The sequence below is a fragment of the Porcisia hertigi genome, chromosome 36, assembly GCF_017918235.1.
Source record: "Porcisia hertigi strain C119 chromosome 36, whole genome shotgun sequence".
NCBI lineage: Eukaryota > Euglenozoa > Kinetoplastea > Trypanosomatida > Trypanosomatidae > Porcisia > Porcisia hertigi.
Window position 1 is genome coordinate 833,041 of NC_090595.1, and position 17,987 is coordinate 851,027.

Below are 17,987 nucleotides of genomic sequence, written 5' to 3' on the forward strand. Positions count from 1 at the left end.
TTTTCTGTGTTTCCCCCCCCTTCCCCCTGAGACGTTTGAGTCCTCCTTCAAATTTTCGCCTTTTCTCTTTTTTTTTGTTTCCATCGTCTCAGTGTCTGTGTTGTGTGAGGTGGTGCGTCATATATGTGTATGTGTGCGTCAGTGCAGTTGTCACCTCTCTTGGGAAACGGGCAAATAAGGGCGATAGGAAGCTGTGTCGTACGTGTATGCACCGTGACAGGAAAGAGATCATTTGTAAAGGACAAAAATAGGGAAGGAAGATATCACACGTGTATGTGCAGATCCGCACACGGCCGGGGGAAAGAACGGAGGCACACATTTTGCGTTGGGTGAAATGGGGAGAGGAGAAAAGTAGCTGCACAAAGTTCCCCCGCATGCCAATAGAGTACGCACGCTTCGCGCCTGCAGAGCACGGAGTCTGTGATGAGTGCGTACAGGAAGTGCTCTCTGGTGTCTCTGTTGCGCATGTCACACTTCGTTTTCTTCTCTTCCCCCCCTCTTTTCCCGCGCATGCTTATGTGTGTCTTCTGTTGTTTACGTGCGGAGATGTGGAAGGGAGGGGGGAGGGGGGTACTGTGCTCGATGTCTTTTCAGTCTACACCCATGAGAGACATTCAGTCAGCGCAGAGGGGAAAGGGGGGGGGAACAAGGGAATGAGTTCATCTAAGCAGCAGACAAATACGAGCATTAGTCACACGTCGAGAATACTACACAAAGCATATATGAGTGTGTTAAGCTGACACAACCCACTGAAAAAAAGTAAGTAAAGCAAGAATCTTCGGCAGGGCCGAGAAGAGGGGGGAGGGGGAGGGGGGGAGATTGCGGGAGCAGGGGCAGAAAAATTTCTCGCCTTTCGTATCACCCATGGCTCGAAACCAATGCACATGTGCGTGCCAAGAGTCTGGCTTCAATGACAGTCCGTGTACACTCGCGAGTGTGCATGATTTCAAACCACGTCGACTGTCATTGTCATCTTTCCCCCCCTTCCTGTTCTCTGGAACGTGACTGGCATCACACGAAATATAAAGTGTTTGGGCATAATTCAAAGCGAAAATGCCTTTCAGTCTTTCATGGGTTTCAACGAAACCGTCCTCTGCATGCTCGAACCTCCGGAACTCCACGTACACAAACATCCTCTTTTTCCTCCCCGAACTCCTATACATTTTCTTCTTCGCTTATGTCGGTTCTCTCACCTTCCCTTGTGGCTCTCGCACCACTACGCGACGCCTCTCTTTTTTTTTCGTGAATTTATTTTGCGCCCGTGTCGTTTTCACTGTTTCAACGGCTCTTGATCGTTTGTGTGATGGCCACAATGCAAGAGAGCAGCGGCCGACCAACTAACCCACCCACTAACCAACAACAGGATCGACGTGGCTGCACCGAGTTCCCACTGCGAGAGAGTGGCTGGTATGAAGCGATAGCGGTCTTCTTACTTCCTCCTTTTGCTCTCTTTTATTTTGGCGCTGTTTGTGTGTGATCACTATCGTTTTTTGAGCTTTCCCTTCTCGCAGTTTCTCTCTTGTCGACATTTGCCTGCCCACTCGTAATCGTTTTTTTTTTGTCTGAGGGTAAACACATCCGGTGGAAGCGAGATAGGCTGCCATTGATCTTTCTCACATACACACATATAGACACACACATATATCCGGACGAAGGGAAAACATCCCATAGAGTATCTTTACCTTTCGTCCTACTGGTACTGTTACTTCACTGCGCTTCTTTGTGCGCCGCTTCTATTTTTTCACTTCATCGTTATCACTCTGTCATTCGCCACACCTGCTTGCTCCCCCCCCCCTGTCGCCGTATCTCTCCCTTGGCCTTTTTTTTTTCACTGATCTGGCGTCATTAACGTTCTTGTATCCAACGTCTCACAAAAACGTCGGCCTTGGACCCCCTTTTCTCCCTCCCCGTTTCTGGTTCTCTTGATTTTTTTCTCTCTTTGGCTCCGCTTCTCGACTGCCTGACGCCACGTCACGTAGCCTTGCATATATATATACACATAAATATATACATGTATGTGTATCTGGCGTTAGACACAAACGCTGTTTGTGTAGTTCCCCCCCTCCAAACGACGCGCTCGCTTCTGAATCCAAAGGTGCATTCATCGCTTCCTTTTTTTTTGTGTGTGTTAGGGAAACACAGGCGGATACGCACCAAGCGGACAGGACGCCTCGCTCTCTGCTCGAAGGGTTGTACTAGAGCAGGCCCAGGACAGTGATGACTTAATGGGGAGGCTGGAGAGGTCTGTTACCACTACGCTTTTCCCCATTTTCTTTCGATTCGCTTTTTTGTTTTTTACATCTCACTCATTCCCACCCCTCCATTTCACAGGACACGGATCGGCGTAAAAGGACAGAGCACAATGTCAACCAGCACCCTGTATGGCATTCGAGGATCTCCAAGGGATGGCACCTACACTTCCGCGAGTACGTCGTCGTCGTCGTCACCATCAAGTTCTCACGCGCGGTCTCCAGCTGCGCTCTCGCAGCATGTGCGGCATGCGCAGCGGATCGCTCCTCTTACTACGGGCACCGCCGCCGCTGGCTCATCATCAACCAGGATAAGCCCGAGGGCAATGGGTACTGCTGTAGCATCCCCATCACCCGCCGATGTTTTACGTCAACCATCCACGTCGGCAGAGGCGATGGCCTCTCTTACTGCACCTGCTGCGAGTACTCGACAAAGCACGTTCTCTTGGCTTCCAACTCGTCTCACTTCATCGTACTGCGTGTTGAGTGCGGCCGGGCTGCAAGAAGACTTTTACACGAGTTGCCTTTCCTGGGGTACAAATCAGATGGCGCTGGCTCTGCAGGAGGATCTCGTGTTGTTTCACCCTAGTCACCCGCGGCAGGCTTCTTCGACGGCACGCATCTCAACCCCTCCGGGAACAAGGGAGGATGGTGATAGTAGTAGCGGTGCAGCTGCTGCTTCTGCTTTTCCTGGTCCGCGGCGGGCCACCGCGGTTGCGATGACCCGCTGCCAAGAGATGTCCTGCTTCTTGGGCATGTCGAACGGAGCTGTGGAGCTGTATGAGGGACGCGGGGATGGCACTCTGCAGCGCACTGTTGCCTTTGCCATGCCACCACCACCGACAGGCTACCTGAACCCCCTCGTGTTCGGTAGTGATAACAATGGTGTGGCCTCGGCAATCTCTTCGACTTCACGGGCGGCGCGTGCACTTTCTCTTCTCAGTTCTTCTGTTTCGTCCATAAGCTGTGTGAGTACCAGCAGTCGCCATCCTTGGCTGGGGTCTGCCGCCACGGCTGCCCGTGGACTTGTCACTCTAGATTCGAGGCAGGTGCAGCCCGCTATCCGCTTTGGTACAGGCGCCGAACTTAGTCAAGACGAGTGTGCACGGAGCTCATCTCCGGCGGCTGCGTATGGCGGCCCATCGTCTGGTAGCGGAGACTTCAGCAAGTTGCGCCGTGCCGCCACCTTTCTTCGACAGCACGATCGGTTATGTAGTGTTTCCTGGAATGCAACCGGCTCGCTAGTGGCGACTGGAAGTGGAAGTGGCATAGTAAAGGTGTGGTCCCTGAGTGCACCACAGCGTCCTCTGCACACCTTCGTCGTCGATCCGGACTGTTCTGTGAAGGCACTGTGCTTCCACCCTGGTAATCCCTATGTTCTGCTGGTGGGGGCCTCCGCTGGCGCGGCGGGGCTGCGTACGTACGTCTTGTCCGGCGCCGAGCCTGTCTTGACCATCACTGGCGCCACTGCAGCACCGGTGACACAGGCTTTGTACGACCCTGAGGGCAACTATGCCGTCACAGGGGCCGGCGTCCCTTTGTTGCCCGCCTCGTCGTCGTCGTGGTCACTGCCCTATCCCGCACTGGCCGCGCATGGAGAGCTGGGGTCCACAGGTGGAGGCCCTGGCAGCGGATTTTATGACAACGGTCCTGCTCGGCACCGCTCTTCATTTTCTCGCCCCAACGCGACAACTGCAGGCAGCGCTCTCTCCCTGCATGATACGTGGGGCGAGGAGGAGGTTTCAACCTCTCGTGTGAGCGATGCTCTTGATCTGCCCGCCGGGGTGGCTGGCGTCGCTGCCAGTTCAGAGACTAGCAGTACAGTGGTGGGGCACAGCACACCACCGAATGCGCTCGTGGTGTGGCGCTGCGGCACCAAGCGCCGCGAAAAGTTCCTCCGTGAGGCTCTTCTTGAGTGTGGCAACCAGCGATGTGACAGCATAGGCGGCCGAGGTAGTTTTGTCAGTCACTGCGGAGACAAGGACGACGATGGCGCGAGCGACGACGACGACGGTGCGAATGTTCTCCAAGTGGACTGCCGCGACCGGGATGGGTTGCGGGATTCGACAGTCATCGCTGACGGCGGCAGCCGCCGCCGCAGCGATAGCGGTTATCTGAGGTCGGAGTGGATGCCGATGTACGCCCTCCCTGGTCATCGTGCGCGGCCGTTGCTCATTTGCGCTCCCTTCCCGCAGTCCTCATTCGCCGGCTGTTACGCGTCTATCGCAGGCGGCGAGGATGGGACGATCCGCTTTTGGCGATTCTTTGAGACCATCTCGGATGCCACACACTGGCAACACCGTCGCCAAGCTCAGCAGCAGTCGGCGATGTCTCAGGAAGACATGGATTTTCTCGCTACCCCAGTGCTGAGGTGAAAACTAAAATATCGCGTATCCTTTATACGAGTTTGTGCACGACATCTAATGGGGTAGTCGGTGGAGGTAGGGGAGGAGAGGCGCTCTGACAGCTATGCCTCGCGGTATATTGTTCTCAAGCCATTTCTCTGTGAGAATGACCCGGGCAAATGCGTGTGGTTGTATGTGTCTGTGTGTCTTGAATACACGAAGGTGATAGTTTTTTTTTTGTGTGTGTGTGTGTGTGTGGCGGTGAATGCAATTTAGCAATGGAGTTCGAGCGAAGGTCGGACAAAGTAGGCTATGAAGGATGACGTGAGCATGAAAGGGGGCGAGAATGATGCGCTGAGGGATGAGCCACGATTCCTCTCAGAGCCATCTAGGTGACAGAATGCATACGGCGGTGTCTTCCTTTCTTCGCCTTGCCTTCATGTGTACTGTCCTGCTACTAATGATACATGATGAGGTGATTGAGTTTTGTCGTCCTCCAAAAACAGCCGCCACCTGACCGACTCCCCCCTCCCCCTCCCCTCCCCCCTCCGGGGTAAAAAGGTGCCGAAAATGCTCACTCACCGACCGCTCTCGTTTCTTTCTCCGTCCGTTTTGTAGTTGGGGCCACTCTTCGTTTTTTTTCCCGTCGTTTCGCTCATCCAACCCCCCCCCCCTTCCCAAAGGCGTCGCCACAGAGCTGGGATATATATATATATATCCATCGAGTGTTTTGCTTAGCTGTGGGGGGGGGCGACAGATGATGGGAAAAAAATATAGATATATATGCATAGAAATGACCTTATTTTTTTTTGTACACGATAACCGGGGGTTTTTTGTACTTCGGCATTGTAGGTTTGTCGGGTGGCACCTCACACGCACCTATTGCATAAAAAAAAATTATATTCCCCCCTCTGTTTGTACCTATGAACGATGCTCAATTGGTGTTTCACCATAATTCACTGTAGTTGTGACCCTCCTTACAGTGAAGTTATTGTTGCCTATTTTTTTCCCCCAGCCTTCTTTTCTGAACGGTGTTCTAATGAAGGTGTTGCCACGCGACTTCGGAGTCCATCATTCTGCAAGGGCAAGAGCACCGTTGGATAACTTCTTTCAGTGGACTTTGAGCGGGGGCGGCGTGGTCAACACGATCTGCAGGACAAGAGCGCGCTCCCCCTTCCCCCAATATCACTGATACCTCTTGGTACATATGTTGAAGTGCGCGAGTGTGTCACCGTCTGTCTTCCAAGTGCTATTCTGCTTACGTGTGTTGTCCCCCACAAAAAGATGCCCAGTGTGCTGTTCAACCAGAGTACCGACTAGGTCGGCATCTGTTGCCGCTAGCGGGCCGAGGTATTGCTCTGGGCAACTGTTTCCATAAAGAGGATACACGGGGGACCACCTACGCGTACCGATGACGTTGAGAAAAAGTTCGCTCTCAAATTCGGGAGGGGAGAGAGAGTTAAGAACTGAATGCCACTAGCAAGTCGCGCCGGCAACATAGAGCATATTTTTTCCCCCCTTCTATCTTTGCACATTCTGTCTGTCTGTTCAGTTGTACAACAGCACGCTGACAGTGCTGGCCCCTATTTTCCTGTGCCCCCCCCCTCCCTCCCTCCCCCCTCATTACGGCTGGTATTCTCACTGCCACATTCTTGGATCTTTTTTTTTCTCATTCCAGCGTTTACCCCATTTCTCTCGTTTCTCAAACCGAATTTCTGCCACAACTGGCAAGGGCTTGTAATGCTTTGCGTAGATCTCCAATGAACTCCGTGGACGAATATGGATTCGACGCTATGCGGACGGACTACACGTACTGAATCGCTGACATCCCCCCCCCCACTCCTTTTGATGCTTTCCATTTCACGCGGCTTCTGTTTTTCCCACCCTTTTTCCAGGTTCAACAACTCTGATCACACCCTCCCTCACCATCCTCCTCTACGCCTTCTGTTCTCTTCTCCCCCCCCCCCCCCCCAAAAAAAAAAAGGAAATCTTCTTTACATTCGGATAGGCCACACACCCACACACACACACCCACACGGGAAATGAGGTGGATTGAGGTGGCACCGGTGGCAGAGACGTTTTTCATTATTGCCGTCGTGGCCCTTGTTCCCTACACGGAGATTGACTGGAGGGCGTACATTGAGGAGGTAAAGGGCTTTCTTGATGGCGAGCTGAACTATTACAACCTGAAGGGCTGCACAGGGCCTCTGGTGTACCCGGGCGGCTTTGTTTGGGTGTACAGCGTTCTCTACTATCTCACTAAAAAAGGCGAGGACATTGAGCTGGCTCAATGGATATACTGCAGCGTTTACATCATGACTTTGACCATGGTCTTGCGCCTCTACAGTCGTGCTGGGCTTACGTGGAGGGCTATGATACCGTTATTCATCTCGAAGCGCATTCGCAGCCTATACGTACTGCGACTATTCAATGACTGTTGGGCGATGCTGTTTTTGTTTGCAGCCATATCTTTCATCGCTGGTTACCCCGGCGGCACCGGCAAGCGCTCGCGTCAATGGTTTCTTGGGTGCCTCTGTTATACCTTCGCGGTCTCAATAAAGATGAACGTTCTCCTTTTCGCACCAGGATTGCTTTACGTGATGCTCCGCACGCTTCCTCTCTGGCGAGTGGGGTGTTGCCTGCTTCTTTTCGCAGCGGGGCAAGTTGCCGCCGGCTTTCCATTTCTTGCCTACAAGGCATACCTATCGAAGAGCTTCGAGATTGGTCGCGTATTCGACCAGCGATGGTCGGTAAACTACCAATTCCTCGATGCCGATCTTTTCACGAGGCCTGAGTTTGGCCAGGCCCTCCTCGTGGTGACTGCTGTGTCATGGGTGCTGCTGTGGCGCATGCGTTGGGCTCCACGCACATACTTGACCGATACAGAAGTACACCTACTGCACCCGGCAATCGCCGATACTCGTCGGCCGAACACCTCCCCAGGCCGCAGCGCTACCAATGAGGAGGGGACGGAGATCGACGCGGAGCAGGAGCAGGCAATGTGTGCGTCCACATTACTCACACTATTTGAGTCGAACCTCGTCGGGGTCATCTTTTCCCGCTCCTTGCACTACCAGTTCTACACATGGTTTTTCTATACCTTACCCTTCATTCTCGCTTCTAGGAAGTGTCCAAGGTTGTTGCAGGTTGCGATTATGTCGCTCATCCACCAGGGATTTAATTCGTACCCACCCACGCCGAGGACATCAATGCTATTACAGGGTGGCTTTGCGCTAATGTTTTTGGTGCTCATCTTTTTTGGTCGTGATGCTCTTGGAGCTTCCAAAAAGTCAAGCGGAAGTCGGCTGGGGGGGGGCAGGGAACTGAAACTGAAGCAGGCGAAGGTGTCAGACGCTGCGCTGGATGGGAAGAAGCATGTCAAGATGAGGAAGAAGACCGACGCCCCTTCCGCGTCAAATGGTGGCGAAGCTAGCATCTGATACTTGTGCCATTGTAGGGAAGCCATGACCTACAAGACTGGCCTTACACACTGTGTCACACCCCAAGGCAAGGTCGTTTACCTGCGCGAATTGCGAGCAAGTCTAAACCCTCAAGGACAGCGGCTTCCACGTGAGGGGCAGCAGGCCCCTTGAAATAAAATCTTTTTGTTTTTGCACTCAATTCATTTCCCTCTACTTCAATGCGCGGTGTTGGGCTCGCGTACAGCAAATGTTTTTTTAAACAAGTCTTGTATCATTCTGTGAATTTATCTGCAGTAATTAATTACTTTCGCGTAGTTATTGGGGGTGTCGTGAGGCAACGCAGGCGCAGGAGCGAACGCCTCATCAGGTTCTATGACTCTCATTGCAAATTCTGATGGCGCGCGCACGGTCTGTTTCCCTTTCTGGCTTTTGTTGCACCGCTGCGTCTATTTTCTTTTTTTTTTTTCATGTTGTGGGCTATCTTTTGTGAGGAAGAATTGGCAATGCATAGCGATCACCTTCAAGTACAATTGTTTTCATGTGCTCAACTCTGTAATAACAACATAAAATGGTCAATAGCTTCCACCGAACACATACACACACAGACATACGAGCACGCAGCCACATATTCGCCGCCCACCCGCCTCTGCGGCACCACAGGCTGAGATCCCAGTCGTTTGAGCAGAGCCGCACCCCTGCCTGCCGGAGCTGGACCGTGCGGCTCACCGGCGCTTCTTGCGCCCACCTGTCCCCTCTCCCGCGTGCGTGCCTGCGACATCAGCGCCAGACAGAGTTGATTCCACCACACAGCGTCCCTCACGCACACCGCGCACAGCCTCGCTGGGTCAACACAGCGTGGGGGGGCAGTGGGTGTCTGTCGTGTGGGGGAACAGGGGGGGGGAAGGAGGGGTAAGCGGACCCTCGCCCAGGAGACGGGGATTGCCGGCCATATTCCAAAATCGGGCATGCGACGAGCAGCTTTGTCTGGGGACGGTGCCGTGTATTGAAGAGTGCGTGCTCCGGTTGCTGGGGGCACTAGCCTCCACATGACATGCTCCCCTGTGTGACGCCTCACCCTTCGGGGGAGGGGGGGGAGGGGGGAGGGGGGGGGGAAGGAGTGTAGTGCGGCTGGCATGACACGCTCGTCTGGGAGAGATGCCAAGTCGTCAACAGAAGAAGGTGTGGCGCAGTTCGGGGACTCGCCCGAGATCCGCGCCCTCGGGGAGTCTTCTGAGGCGATGAGGGAAGGAAAGCCCGGGGCCGATCCTGGCGGGGGGGGGGCATCGCATGCGAGGCTGGTCATCTTGTGTTTTGTCGCGTGGAGGCGAACGCACAGGCGCGATGATCGTCTGTGAAGGCCATGATTCATGGGATGAAGTGCAGGTCTACGTTGAACCTCCCCGAGTACTTTGACGATCATGTCGTGATCCGCCGAGCCCCCACCGCAGGAGGGCAGCGCACAAAACCACGAAAAGAAACGCCCATATATTATGCACTTCAGTCGATGCTGGACGAGTTTCCCGGGAAGGGATGGCATGTCCAGGTCTGTCTGTGTGTGTTTTTCAGGGGTGTCTACATGAAAGAAACGACGGAGTATGACAGGGGCTCGATTGACTGTTTGGGGGTGTTCGCATCTGGGTGAGTGGATTGCCCTCGCAAACCCCCAGAAGAGATAATTAGTAGGTGGAGAGGACCAAAGCTTTGACCTAGAAGCGGGTATATGTATCTTTTTGGAGGCTACTGTTCGCTTCGCTTGCAGTCTAACGATGCGCGTCTTGAAAATTAAGTAGGGTCGTTCTTTTACACGGTTTATTTTCTTTGTTCTCGTACAGTGCGCGGGTCAAAAGATAGAAAGGAGCGATAGTCGTCTTCGTGGATGAGTAAACGAGACATGCGAAAAAACTAAAGCGAAAACGGGACGAGTTCACGGTTTGGTCCAGGATCTATTGTCTCACAACTGCTCCCATACCCCTAGATCCTTAGCTCTTCCGTCCCTTCCTCCGCGGTTCACAACTTGGGAGGAGAGTCTCTCCGCGTTCTTGTTTTTGCCACACTAGTCTCTTTACCTCCACCTCCCACGCTTCCCTTCCTCATTTATTTGATCGGCGTGTCGTTGAGTCAAAATGACGTTTCCTTGACACATATCTACTCACCGTCTTGCCTGTCCACCCGCCAGGTGAATACCCAACGGCACTCAACCGACGTCGTAGATTTCCCCCTTTTTGATCGTGAGTTGTCCAGCACCCCCCTAGCGCACCGCCTCATTTGCCAGTGTGAGTATCACGGTGTCTCTATCACCTCTTCCAAACCATTCCTTTTGTAGCCCTGTGGGATCTGTTGTTTCGATTTTTTTTTTGTTTCGCTTGCTGAGCTTTTCTCCGATTCACAAATCCGCGTCCCTTCACTTCTGTACTCCTCTCACCGGCCACCTTTCCCTTTGCGGTGCCCCCACAGACCCCCCCCCTCTCCCCGAACACACACACACACACACACACACACACAATCCGTTAAAGAAGCTTGACGATCCCAAGACGTGTTGCGGCAGTCCATTGCCTTTTAAGCCCTAACCCCCCCCTCTCCCCTACTCACACCACCTCAGGTTTTTTGAGGGAGCGAGAAGGGGCGCAGCAACAACAAAGGGAGAGACTTCACTTTTTTCCCCTTGGAGAGATTTATCTGCTCTGACTGTCCTTGACATTTGGCTTTCGCGTTTCTCTTTGGTCGAGAGTATTTTTGTGGGATCCAGGCTGCCCTGCTTGTTCCTTTTCCCCTTCTCGTCACAGCGTACCATCATCAAGTATGTGAAGAAGTGACTTTCGACCTTACTCACATCTGTATACACACACACACACACACGCACACGCCCAAGTCATCCGCAAAAGGTCTCCCCTCCGGCTACGTTTTTTTGCCCCTTCATCTATCCAATTCATCGATTTCTTAGTGACCCCCGCCCCGCCTTCCTTGTCTTTTTGCTGTTCTTTTTTTTCTCTGTTCGCTTTAAATACTTGGCATATATATATTTGTATATGCTTACACCGCACCACACAAGTGTACTTGTACAAAACGCAAGCGTGCCCGTATTGATTTTATTTTTTATTCTTCTGTCTCCCTCACTGCTGTTCCTTTGCTTTGAAATACCATTCCTTCCCTCCCCTCCTCTGCCCCTCCCCTCCCCTCCCCTCCCCTCTCTCTGTCTTTTTCTCTCTTCCCTCCTTCTATTCCGCTTTCCTCATTCAGCCGCCAATTCTCATTTCCCTCTCTTCTTACTTCGCGTTTGCTCATACCCTCCCCTCCCCCCCTTTCTGTTTGCCGCGTACTCCTTTCGTTTGCCGTCCTGACCGCTCTGCGGGTATCCCCTCTGGGAGATCGTTTTTTTTTTTTGCCCTCCTGTATTTTTTCCTTTTTTCTTCTGGGATTGTCGTGGATCATTTGTTTTCTCCTTCTCAGGAGTTGTTTCTCTTGCTGCCTGGGTGGTTGAGTGTGATAACAAAAATACACAGCGCGCCATCTGGGCGTGTCAAAGGACCAGCCACTCATCGTGTCCTCTTTAGCGGACTCTCCCCTTTCTTTTTTGAAAGTCCTCTTCTTTTGGTGTGTGCGTGTGTGTAGTGGTTTTTCGTTCTCGTGCTTCGCCAGTGCACTGTGTGGTGTCGTGCGTGTGTGTGTGGTGGTGGTGGTGTATATTCCTCCACTGTGAGTGTCTTTACTGCTCGTGTCACTGCGCCGCTATTTTATATTGTTTCTTCTTGTGATTGTCTTTTATTGTCTGTGTGTGCCCGCTTGCACTCACCAACCTTTTTGCTATTACTGAGGGATATATATATATATATATATATGTTGCTGCATCGCATTAGTGCGTAGAGAAGAGTACGTGTCACGTGAGGATCGCGCTTAGGTCGACACGCGAGGGACATCCGTACACGCTTTTCCTCCCGCGCGTTTCCCTTTTCACATACACGCACAGGTTGAGATACGCGCATCACACTACATCGCCACTCGAGCCGCATCTTCCTTTCTTGGATCGCTGTGCGAATTTGTGTTTTGTGCCGTCCGTTGAGCTCAGCCCCCTCCCTCAGCAGTGACCGGCATTACCATGCCGAGCTTCTCTTTCTTCGGCAAGAAAAAGAATGAGAAGAAAAAAGATGGTGACTCTGTTGGGAATCGAGAGGTACTACCCCTCCCCTCGACGGCTGGGGCAGGCCCTACCAAGGCCGAGGTGTGCAGTTCGAAATGCAGCCAAAAGTCGATTAAGCCTGAGGGGGCGGCAGACAGGTGTGTACCTTCAAGTATAACGACGCCACCTGCCAGTGTCTCTGACTCTCGCACCGCGACTTCACCATCCTCATCCTCAAGTAAGCAGCCATCTGGCTCTCGAAATGCCGTGGAGCCGTTGCCGCAGCCGGTTTCAGTGACGATGTCGCCTGATGCTCGATCGAGTGCGGTCCATATTCAGCACCAGGGTTCCATGCTAGCGGACTCCCCTGTATCGACACCCCACGGGGGGGCGGATCTCTTTCCGCGCGAAATATCGGACGTGACGATCCCACAACTCACTGAAGTGTTTCAGGTATTTCGCACCTTCCTTGACAAGTGCGCCAACACTGGGGTGAAGCAGTCCTCTGTGTCACGACTGCGCGAAATCCTTCCAAAAATCGCTGCTGTTGACACTTTTGTAACGACTGAGACGATCGGGACTTTGAATTTTCACCCGACCTTTTCGATTCAGCCCATGCTCAACCACCTCTTGGAGCAGCCAGCACCCCTACGCGCGCGCCTTTGCCTCGCCATCTACCGCTTCTGTGGGGAGTTGAGTGAGGAGCTGGAGGACGAGCTGCTTTCACAAGAGACGGGGGTTTTCAGCGGCTTGCAAGCCATGAACCCAAACCTGTTCCCCACCGCTGGCAGTGACCCTGGCAGCTCTGAGGATCTACATCACATTCCCCCCTGCGGTGATGGTGCTGCGACGAACGGGTATGCGAAGATAGAGCGTTGCCCCGACATCGATCTTCCAAAGATTTATACTTGCCTTTTGCAGAAACACGGCTACCTGCCAAACGCAGAGGAGCTCAACGAGATCTTTCTAAGAGTGCAAGAGTTGCTGCGATCTGAGCCGAACGTGTTGATGGTGCAGATGCCGGCAGTCCTTGTCGGAGACTTGCATGGCCAGATACGTGATTTACTGGACAACGTGTTGACGCTGGGTGGCCCACTCGTGCCGAGTGAGGCGCTGGTGTCTTCTACATCTGCTGCTGCTAAGTCGAAGGTGCCCGTCTCCCTGAAAAGTGAAAGTGGTGGTGGGGCATCTCTCACCCCCAATAAAGGCGACACGGCAAAAGGGGCAGCGAAAACAGTTAGTGGTGTGTCGAAGGATGATGGCGGTCAACCTGAACAGCCGCAGAACTACTTGTTTCTGGGTGACTATGTTGACCGTGGACCGAGCAGCCTTTGCGTGATTGCATTACTCTTCACGGCCAAGCTGTTGTCGCCGAGCACCGTGTTCTTGCTGCGCGGCAACCACGAGTCCCCGAATACAAACCGCTTCTACGGCTTCCTCGATGAATGCCATCGTCGCTACCCTATCGTGGACAACAGGGTCACTACATGCTGCATGGGCACCCTGTCGCCATCCGAAGAGGATGCCAACGACGTGGCAGAAAATCGAAGCGACGGAGGGGGCAGCAACATAGGCGGCAACTCTGTCCCCAAGGGGAGCGGCGGTGTCCCAAGCACGATTAATACGAGCAGCGTCTTTGAGTTGACAGAGACTGAGCAGGGCGAGGCGGCCAGCGGGTGTGGCCACTCGAGTCCGGATGACATGGGGTGGGAGATGCAGGATCACCCGCTGTGGCTTGTCGCGAATGACACGCTCCGCTTACTTCCTCTTTGTGCCGCGCTTTGCGAGGAAGTGGAGACCGACGATGAGGCAGCGCTGTCACCCTCCCCTGACACCGACACCGCCACCGCCACTGCCGCGTCGAGCACCAAGGGTGCTGCAGCGCCATTGGACGCGAAAAGGGTGACCCCCAAAAATCCCGTGAAGAAGAGTAGCCACAGAGGCTGTACAAGTTCGAGTGTTGTGGAGACTTCCAAATCGTCAAAAGTCGCAATGACCAAGTCACTTGGAGCTACAGATGGCAAGTCACGCACCACTAGGGCCAAGGCCACTGGTGTACCCAGCGAGTCGTCGCCGCTGCCACCGCAAGCTCCACCCCGCACCAAGAGCTTCACAGGGCTGAAGAAGAAACGGCGTGTTGTGCGCGTGTGCGCTATGCATGGTGGTCTTTCTCCCTTCATTGGTGACAGCATCGATGGCATCATCGCCATTAACCGATTCCGCACCATCGAGCGTGGTGCACTTGCCGACCTCACTTGGTCAGATCCATCCTCTCACGCAGTAGCCCCCCCTGCTGCGACGGCGGCAGCGTCCGGGGATGTCGCTAGTCCCTGTGAAGGTTTCCTCCTCGAACATGAGGCATCGCTCACCGGGCATTTGACGGCGGCCTCTGGTGTCAACTCGAACCAGGTGCCTCTGAGTCTGTTTCAGTCCACCTGCACCTTCAACGGTACTCCCATTGGCTTCAGCGGCAATCCGCGTGGTACGGGCCACATATTCGGCGAGGATGTAACAGTGAACTTTATAAACACAAATCACTTGTACTTCATCGTGCGCGCGCACCAATGCGTTCAGGAAGGCTTTCAGTGGTCCCACAAGAATCGCGTGCTGACAGTGTTCTCTGCCCCTAATTACTGTGGTATGCGCAATAAGGGAGCTATTCTTCTTCTCGACAAGAGGGGCGCCCCTACACTTAAACAGTATGAACACAAGGAACCCGATGGCATTCCGGTTATAGCAGCCGTCAGCGCGCCGAAACCGCCGAGGTTATTTTCGTAGGGGCTCTCGCCCCATGCGTCAGCGTATTAATCTTTCTGCGTGGTGTAGTCGTAACACAGTTCATTGGTTCTCTTTCCTTTTTATTATAAATATGTGTGGTGCGTGTGTATCTTCATGAACGAATAGCTCAGGAGGAGTGGCTTTACTACCTACCTCCTTGCTGTCCTTTGCACGTGTGCACGTGTGTGCATGGAGGACAGCTGGTAGGCACCCGCTCCTTCTGCACTGCTGAGCTGGCTCTACCATGGTTATTGCTGATGCTTCCTCCTTGCTTTTATGTATACGTACCATGTTTTATTTTTCCATGTATTCTTCCCATCGTCCCCTCCCCCCAAACGTTGTGACTCCTCTTCATCCGCATCCCCATCGTACCTTTCTTTTATAAGTATATATTAATTAATGTATTGCTTTATATTCCACGTTTTTTTTTTTTTTGCACCTGACGAAGGAGGTCCAGACCTCGGATCTGGATTCGGGCCGCGGCGGGGGAGGAGTGATCAGAAGTGAGGGAGGAATTTCTGTGATGGCTGTAGTAGTAGTAGTTCTTGTTTGTCTGTCTCCCGTCTCATTTACACCAACATTTTTTTTTTTGTAGTCCGTCTCTTCTTCTCCCTTTTTGCTGTTTTTTTTTGCTTACCTTTTCAAGTGCGTCTTCCATCGGCGTTGACCATGTTGCGAGTATGAATAGGCATTAAAGTGCGCGCACACACACCCACACACACACACACACACATACGCATGAAGACATGTGAAACCACATGGATAGCATATCCGTGTGTGTGCATATGAGTGGTGGTGGGGCGGGCTTGCATCTACGGGTACGGGCCTTAACTGTTTCTCGGATGGGGGCGCGGCAGTTGCGTACGTCCGTGGGCATGCGTGTCCGCAACGTGCTGTGTTCGTCACCGCCTCACTCTTCCCCTACTCTCACGTTCTCAGACATTGAACCTTGTCCTTTGCGTGTCCTCCTCTCTCCTGGAACAACTTCACGCGCTCATCTACCCACACACAAACACACATACATACATATATACGCATCAACATAAACACAGACACGAGCACCCAAGCTGCGGTGCTAAAGCGCGCTTTGCCCTTGCTTTCATTGTTGTCTTCGCTCGCACACACCTACTCCTCCCCCCCTTCCCCCTGCCCCCTCCCCCCTCCCCGCGCCAGATTGAAGACGGCAGAGAATCGCGCCTTTTGTGTCTTTTCGCTCACTCCATTTTCGAGGATGCCAGACCAGCGGCCAGCCGTTTCGTGCGCGTCGCAGCCGCTAACGACTTTGCCAGTGGTGCAACCGTCAACGCAATTGCAGCAGCTAGTTGAGCGTGGGCCGCATGACACGCTTGTTCAGCATTCGCCGTACGGACAGTCAAGGAATACGATATACGGATGGGGAAACCTTTTTCAACGCCCCTTGTCCGCCACCATCCCTAGCCACCCGTATGTTCACATTGGGATCAGCTCGCTTAACGGCGTGCCAACTGTAGGGCGATCGGACAGGTCGATGCGCAGCCTACTAACCCGGTACCGCATGAAGTTCAACTGTTTGGAGCACTGCTACCCCTACCATAAAGTAGGAGACACGGAAACGTGGAGGGCTTGGGCGGCCATGGTGAAGGATAGCAGCGTTACCAACAGCGGTACTATTGGACCCGCAACGGCACAGGCTCATCCGTCACACGCGACCAAAGGCACCGTAACCGCCGGCCTTGCCGCCGCAGAACCGTCGCCGTTGCGTCCTTGCGTCGTCAATGCCCGCCGCTTCTTGTATGCAATCAAAGCGAACAACTTCCTTACCCACGTCAAGCAACTGGATATCAAGGACGCAGAGGTGGCGGAGCACGTGCAGGTGTTTTTCCGAGAGCGGTGTAGGGCGCTTGAGCCCTACTTGGGCCCTGTGCTGATACAGCTCCCGCCGTCCTTTGGTTACTCACCCGAAAACATCCAGCGGCTCACTAGGTTGTATCAAGTGCTTCCCCACGAGGGGGCGCAGATGCAAGAGACGATGCCGCGGTCGCTCGAGGATGCGTCGTCGGTTGGCACTTCCTCGACGCCTGCGCCGGCATCGGCTGCAGGACAGAGCCAGCAACGCCTCCGCGTCGCGGTGGAGTTCCGGAACCGCTCTTGGTACCGCGAGGAGACGTTTGCTCTTCTGCGCTCCCTCCGCTGGGCACTCGTGGTGGCGCACCACCACGATGACCTGACATACTCACGGGTGGTTGACACCGGGGCAGGATTCCTTTACATCCGTCTCCACGGGCCACTGGGGCGCAACGTGGGCGACTATGGTCCCTTGGCGATGCGGCTGTGGGCAGAAGAGATACTACAGTACCTTCATCCAACCAAGGGCGGCATCGACAGCGGCAGAGTCAATTCAGCGCCATGCGAAACGGCGCGTGAAGTGTTTGTCTTCCTGAACAACAGCGACTCCCATATAGGTGGCACGGCGAGTTCTGTGGTGGATGCGACGTGTCTAGCTGAGCAGCTGCGAGGCTTGCTCTCGTGTGCTTCTTCGATGATGTCTCCAGCGAGAAGTGTGGCTTCATACGGAGCTCCTGTCATGGGCACCGATCCACCAGTTGTAGCGAGCATTCAAGTGGACACTGCGCTTTCCGTCGCGAAAGACAGTCAACGTACTCCTCAAAAGAAGTACGTCGAGTCCGGGGCCGATGCACGGCCGGTGAAGCGACAGCGCACTGCGCTGCGGAGCTCTGTCTCACGCCACGACGAGACCGTGATCGACTAGCGCTTCTCGGCGATGCGCCAGGTAGCTTCTTCACCGCATTGTTTTCAAGACTGGGAAGGGCAGTGAGGCTCAAACCACCACCCCCCCCTCCTCCTCCTCCTTCTTCACACACACCGTCACCGTTCTGCCTTTTGCCCCCATCGATTTCTCTATCGTTTTCCCTTGTGTGCTCGGTTTTCTCTCCCAGCACCGCTGTGTCTTTGAATGCACTTCCAGGAAGCGACACATCTATTCATCCATCACGGGTGATGGTGAGGAAAAAAAAAGCCGCTTAAGCAAGAATTTCTTCAACCCGCTTCTTTCCCCTTCAACGCTTGTGTACATCCACAC

General features: G+C 53.7%; 4 protein-coding genes across 4 annotated transcripts; all 4 read left to right on the forward strand.

Annotated features, from left to right (window-relative positions):
* Positions 1-2,362: 2,362 nt before the first annotated feature.
* Positions 2,363-4,624, forward strand: JKF63_00197 (uncharacterized protein; the record flags this gene model as incomplete). Its single annotated transcript, XM_067896249.1, has 1 exon — positions 2,363-4,624. The coding sequence occupies one exon, from the start codon at positions 2,363-2,365 to the stop codon at positions 4,622-4,624; it is 2,262 nt and encodes a 753-aa protein (XP_067752406.1).
* Positions 4,625-6,636: 2,012 nt separating this feature from the next.
* JKF63_00198 (uncharacterized protein) lies at positions 6,637-8,034 on the forward strand (the record flags this gene model as incomplete). The annotated part of the gene is made up of 1 exon (XM_067896250.1): positions 6,637-8,034. The coding sequence occupies one exon, from the start codon at positions 6,637-6,639 to the stop codon at positions 8,032-8,034; it is 1,398 nt and encodes a 465-aa protein (XP_067752407.1).
* Positions 8,035-12,109: 4,075 nt separating this feature from the next.
* Positions 12,110-14,908, forward strand: JKF63_00199 (uncharacterized protein; the record flags this gene model as incomplete). Its single annotated transcript, XM_067896251.1, has 1 exon — positions 12,110-14,908. One exon carries the CDS (start codon positions 12,110-12,112, stop codon positions 14,906-14,908), a length of 2,799 nt encoding a protein of 932 aa, XP_067752408.1.
* Positions 14,909-16,139: 1,231 nt separating this feature from the next.
* JKF63_00200 (uncharacterized protein) lies at positions 16,140-17,657 on the forward strand (the record flags this gene model as incomplete). Its single annotated transcript, XM_067896252.1, has 1 exon — positions 16,140-17,657. The coding sequence occupies one exon, from the start codon at positions 16,140-16,142 to the stop codon at positions 17,655-17,657; it is 1,518 nt and encodes a 505-aa protein (XP_067752409.1).
* Positions 17,658-17,987: the final 330 nt, after the last annotated feature.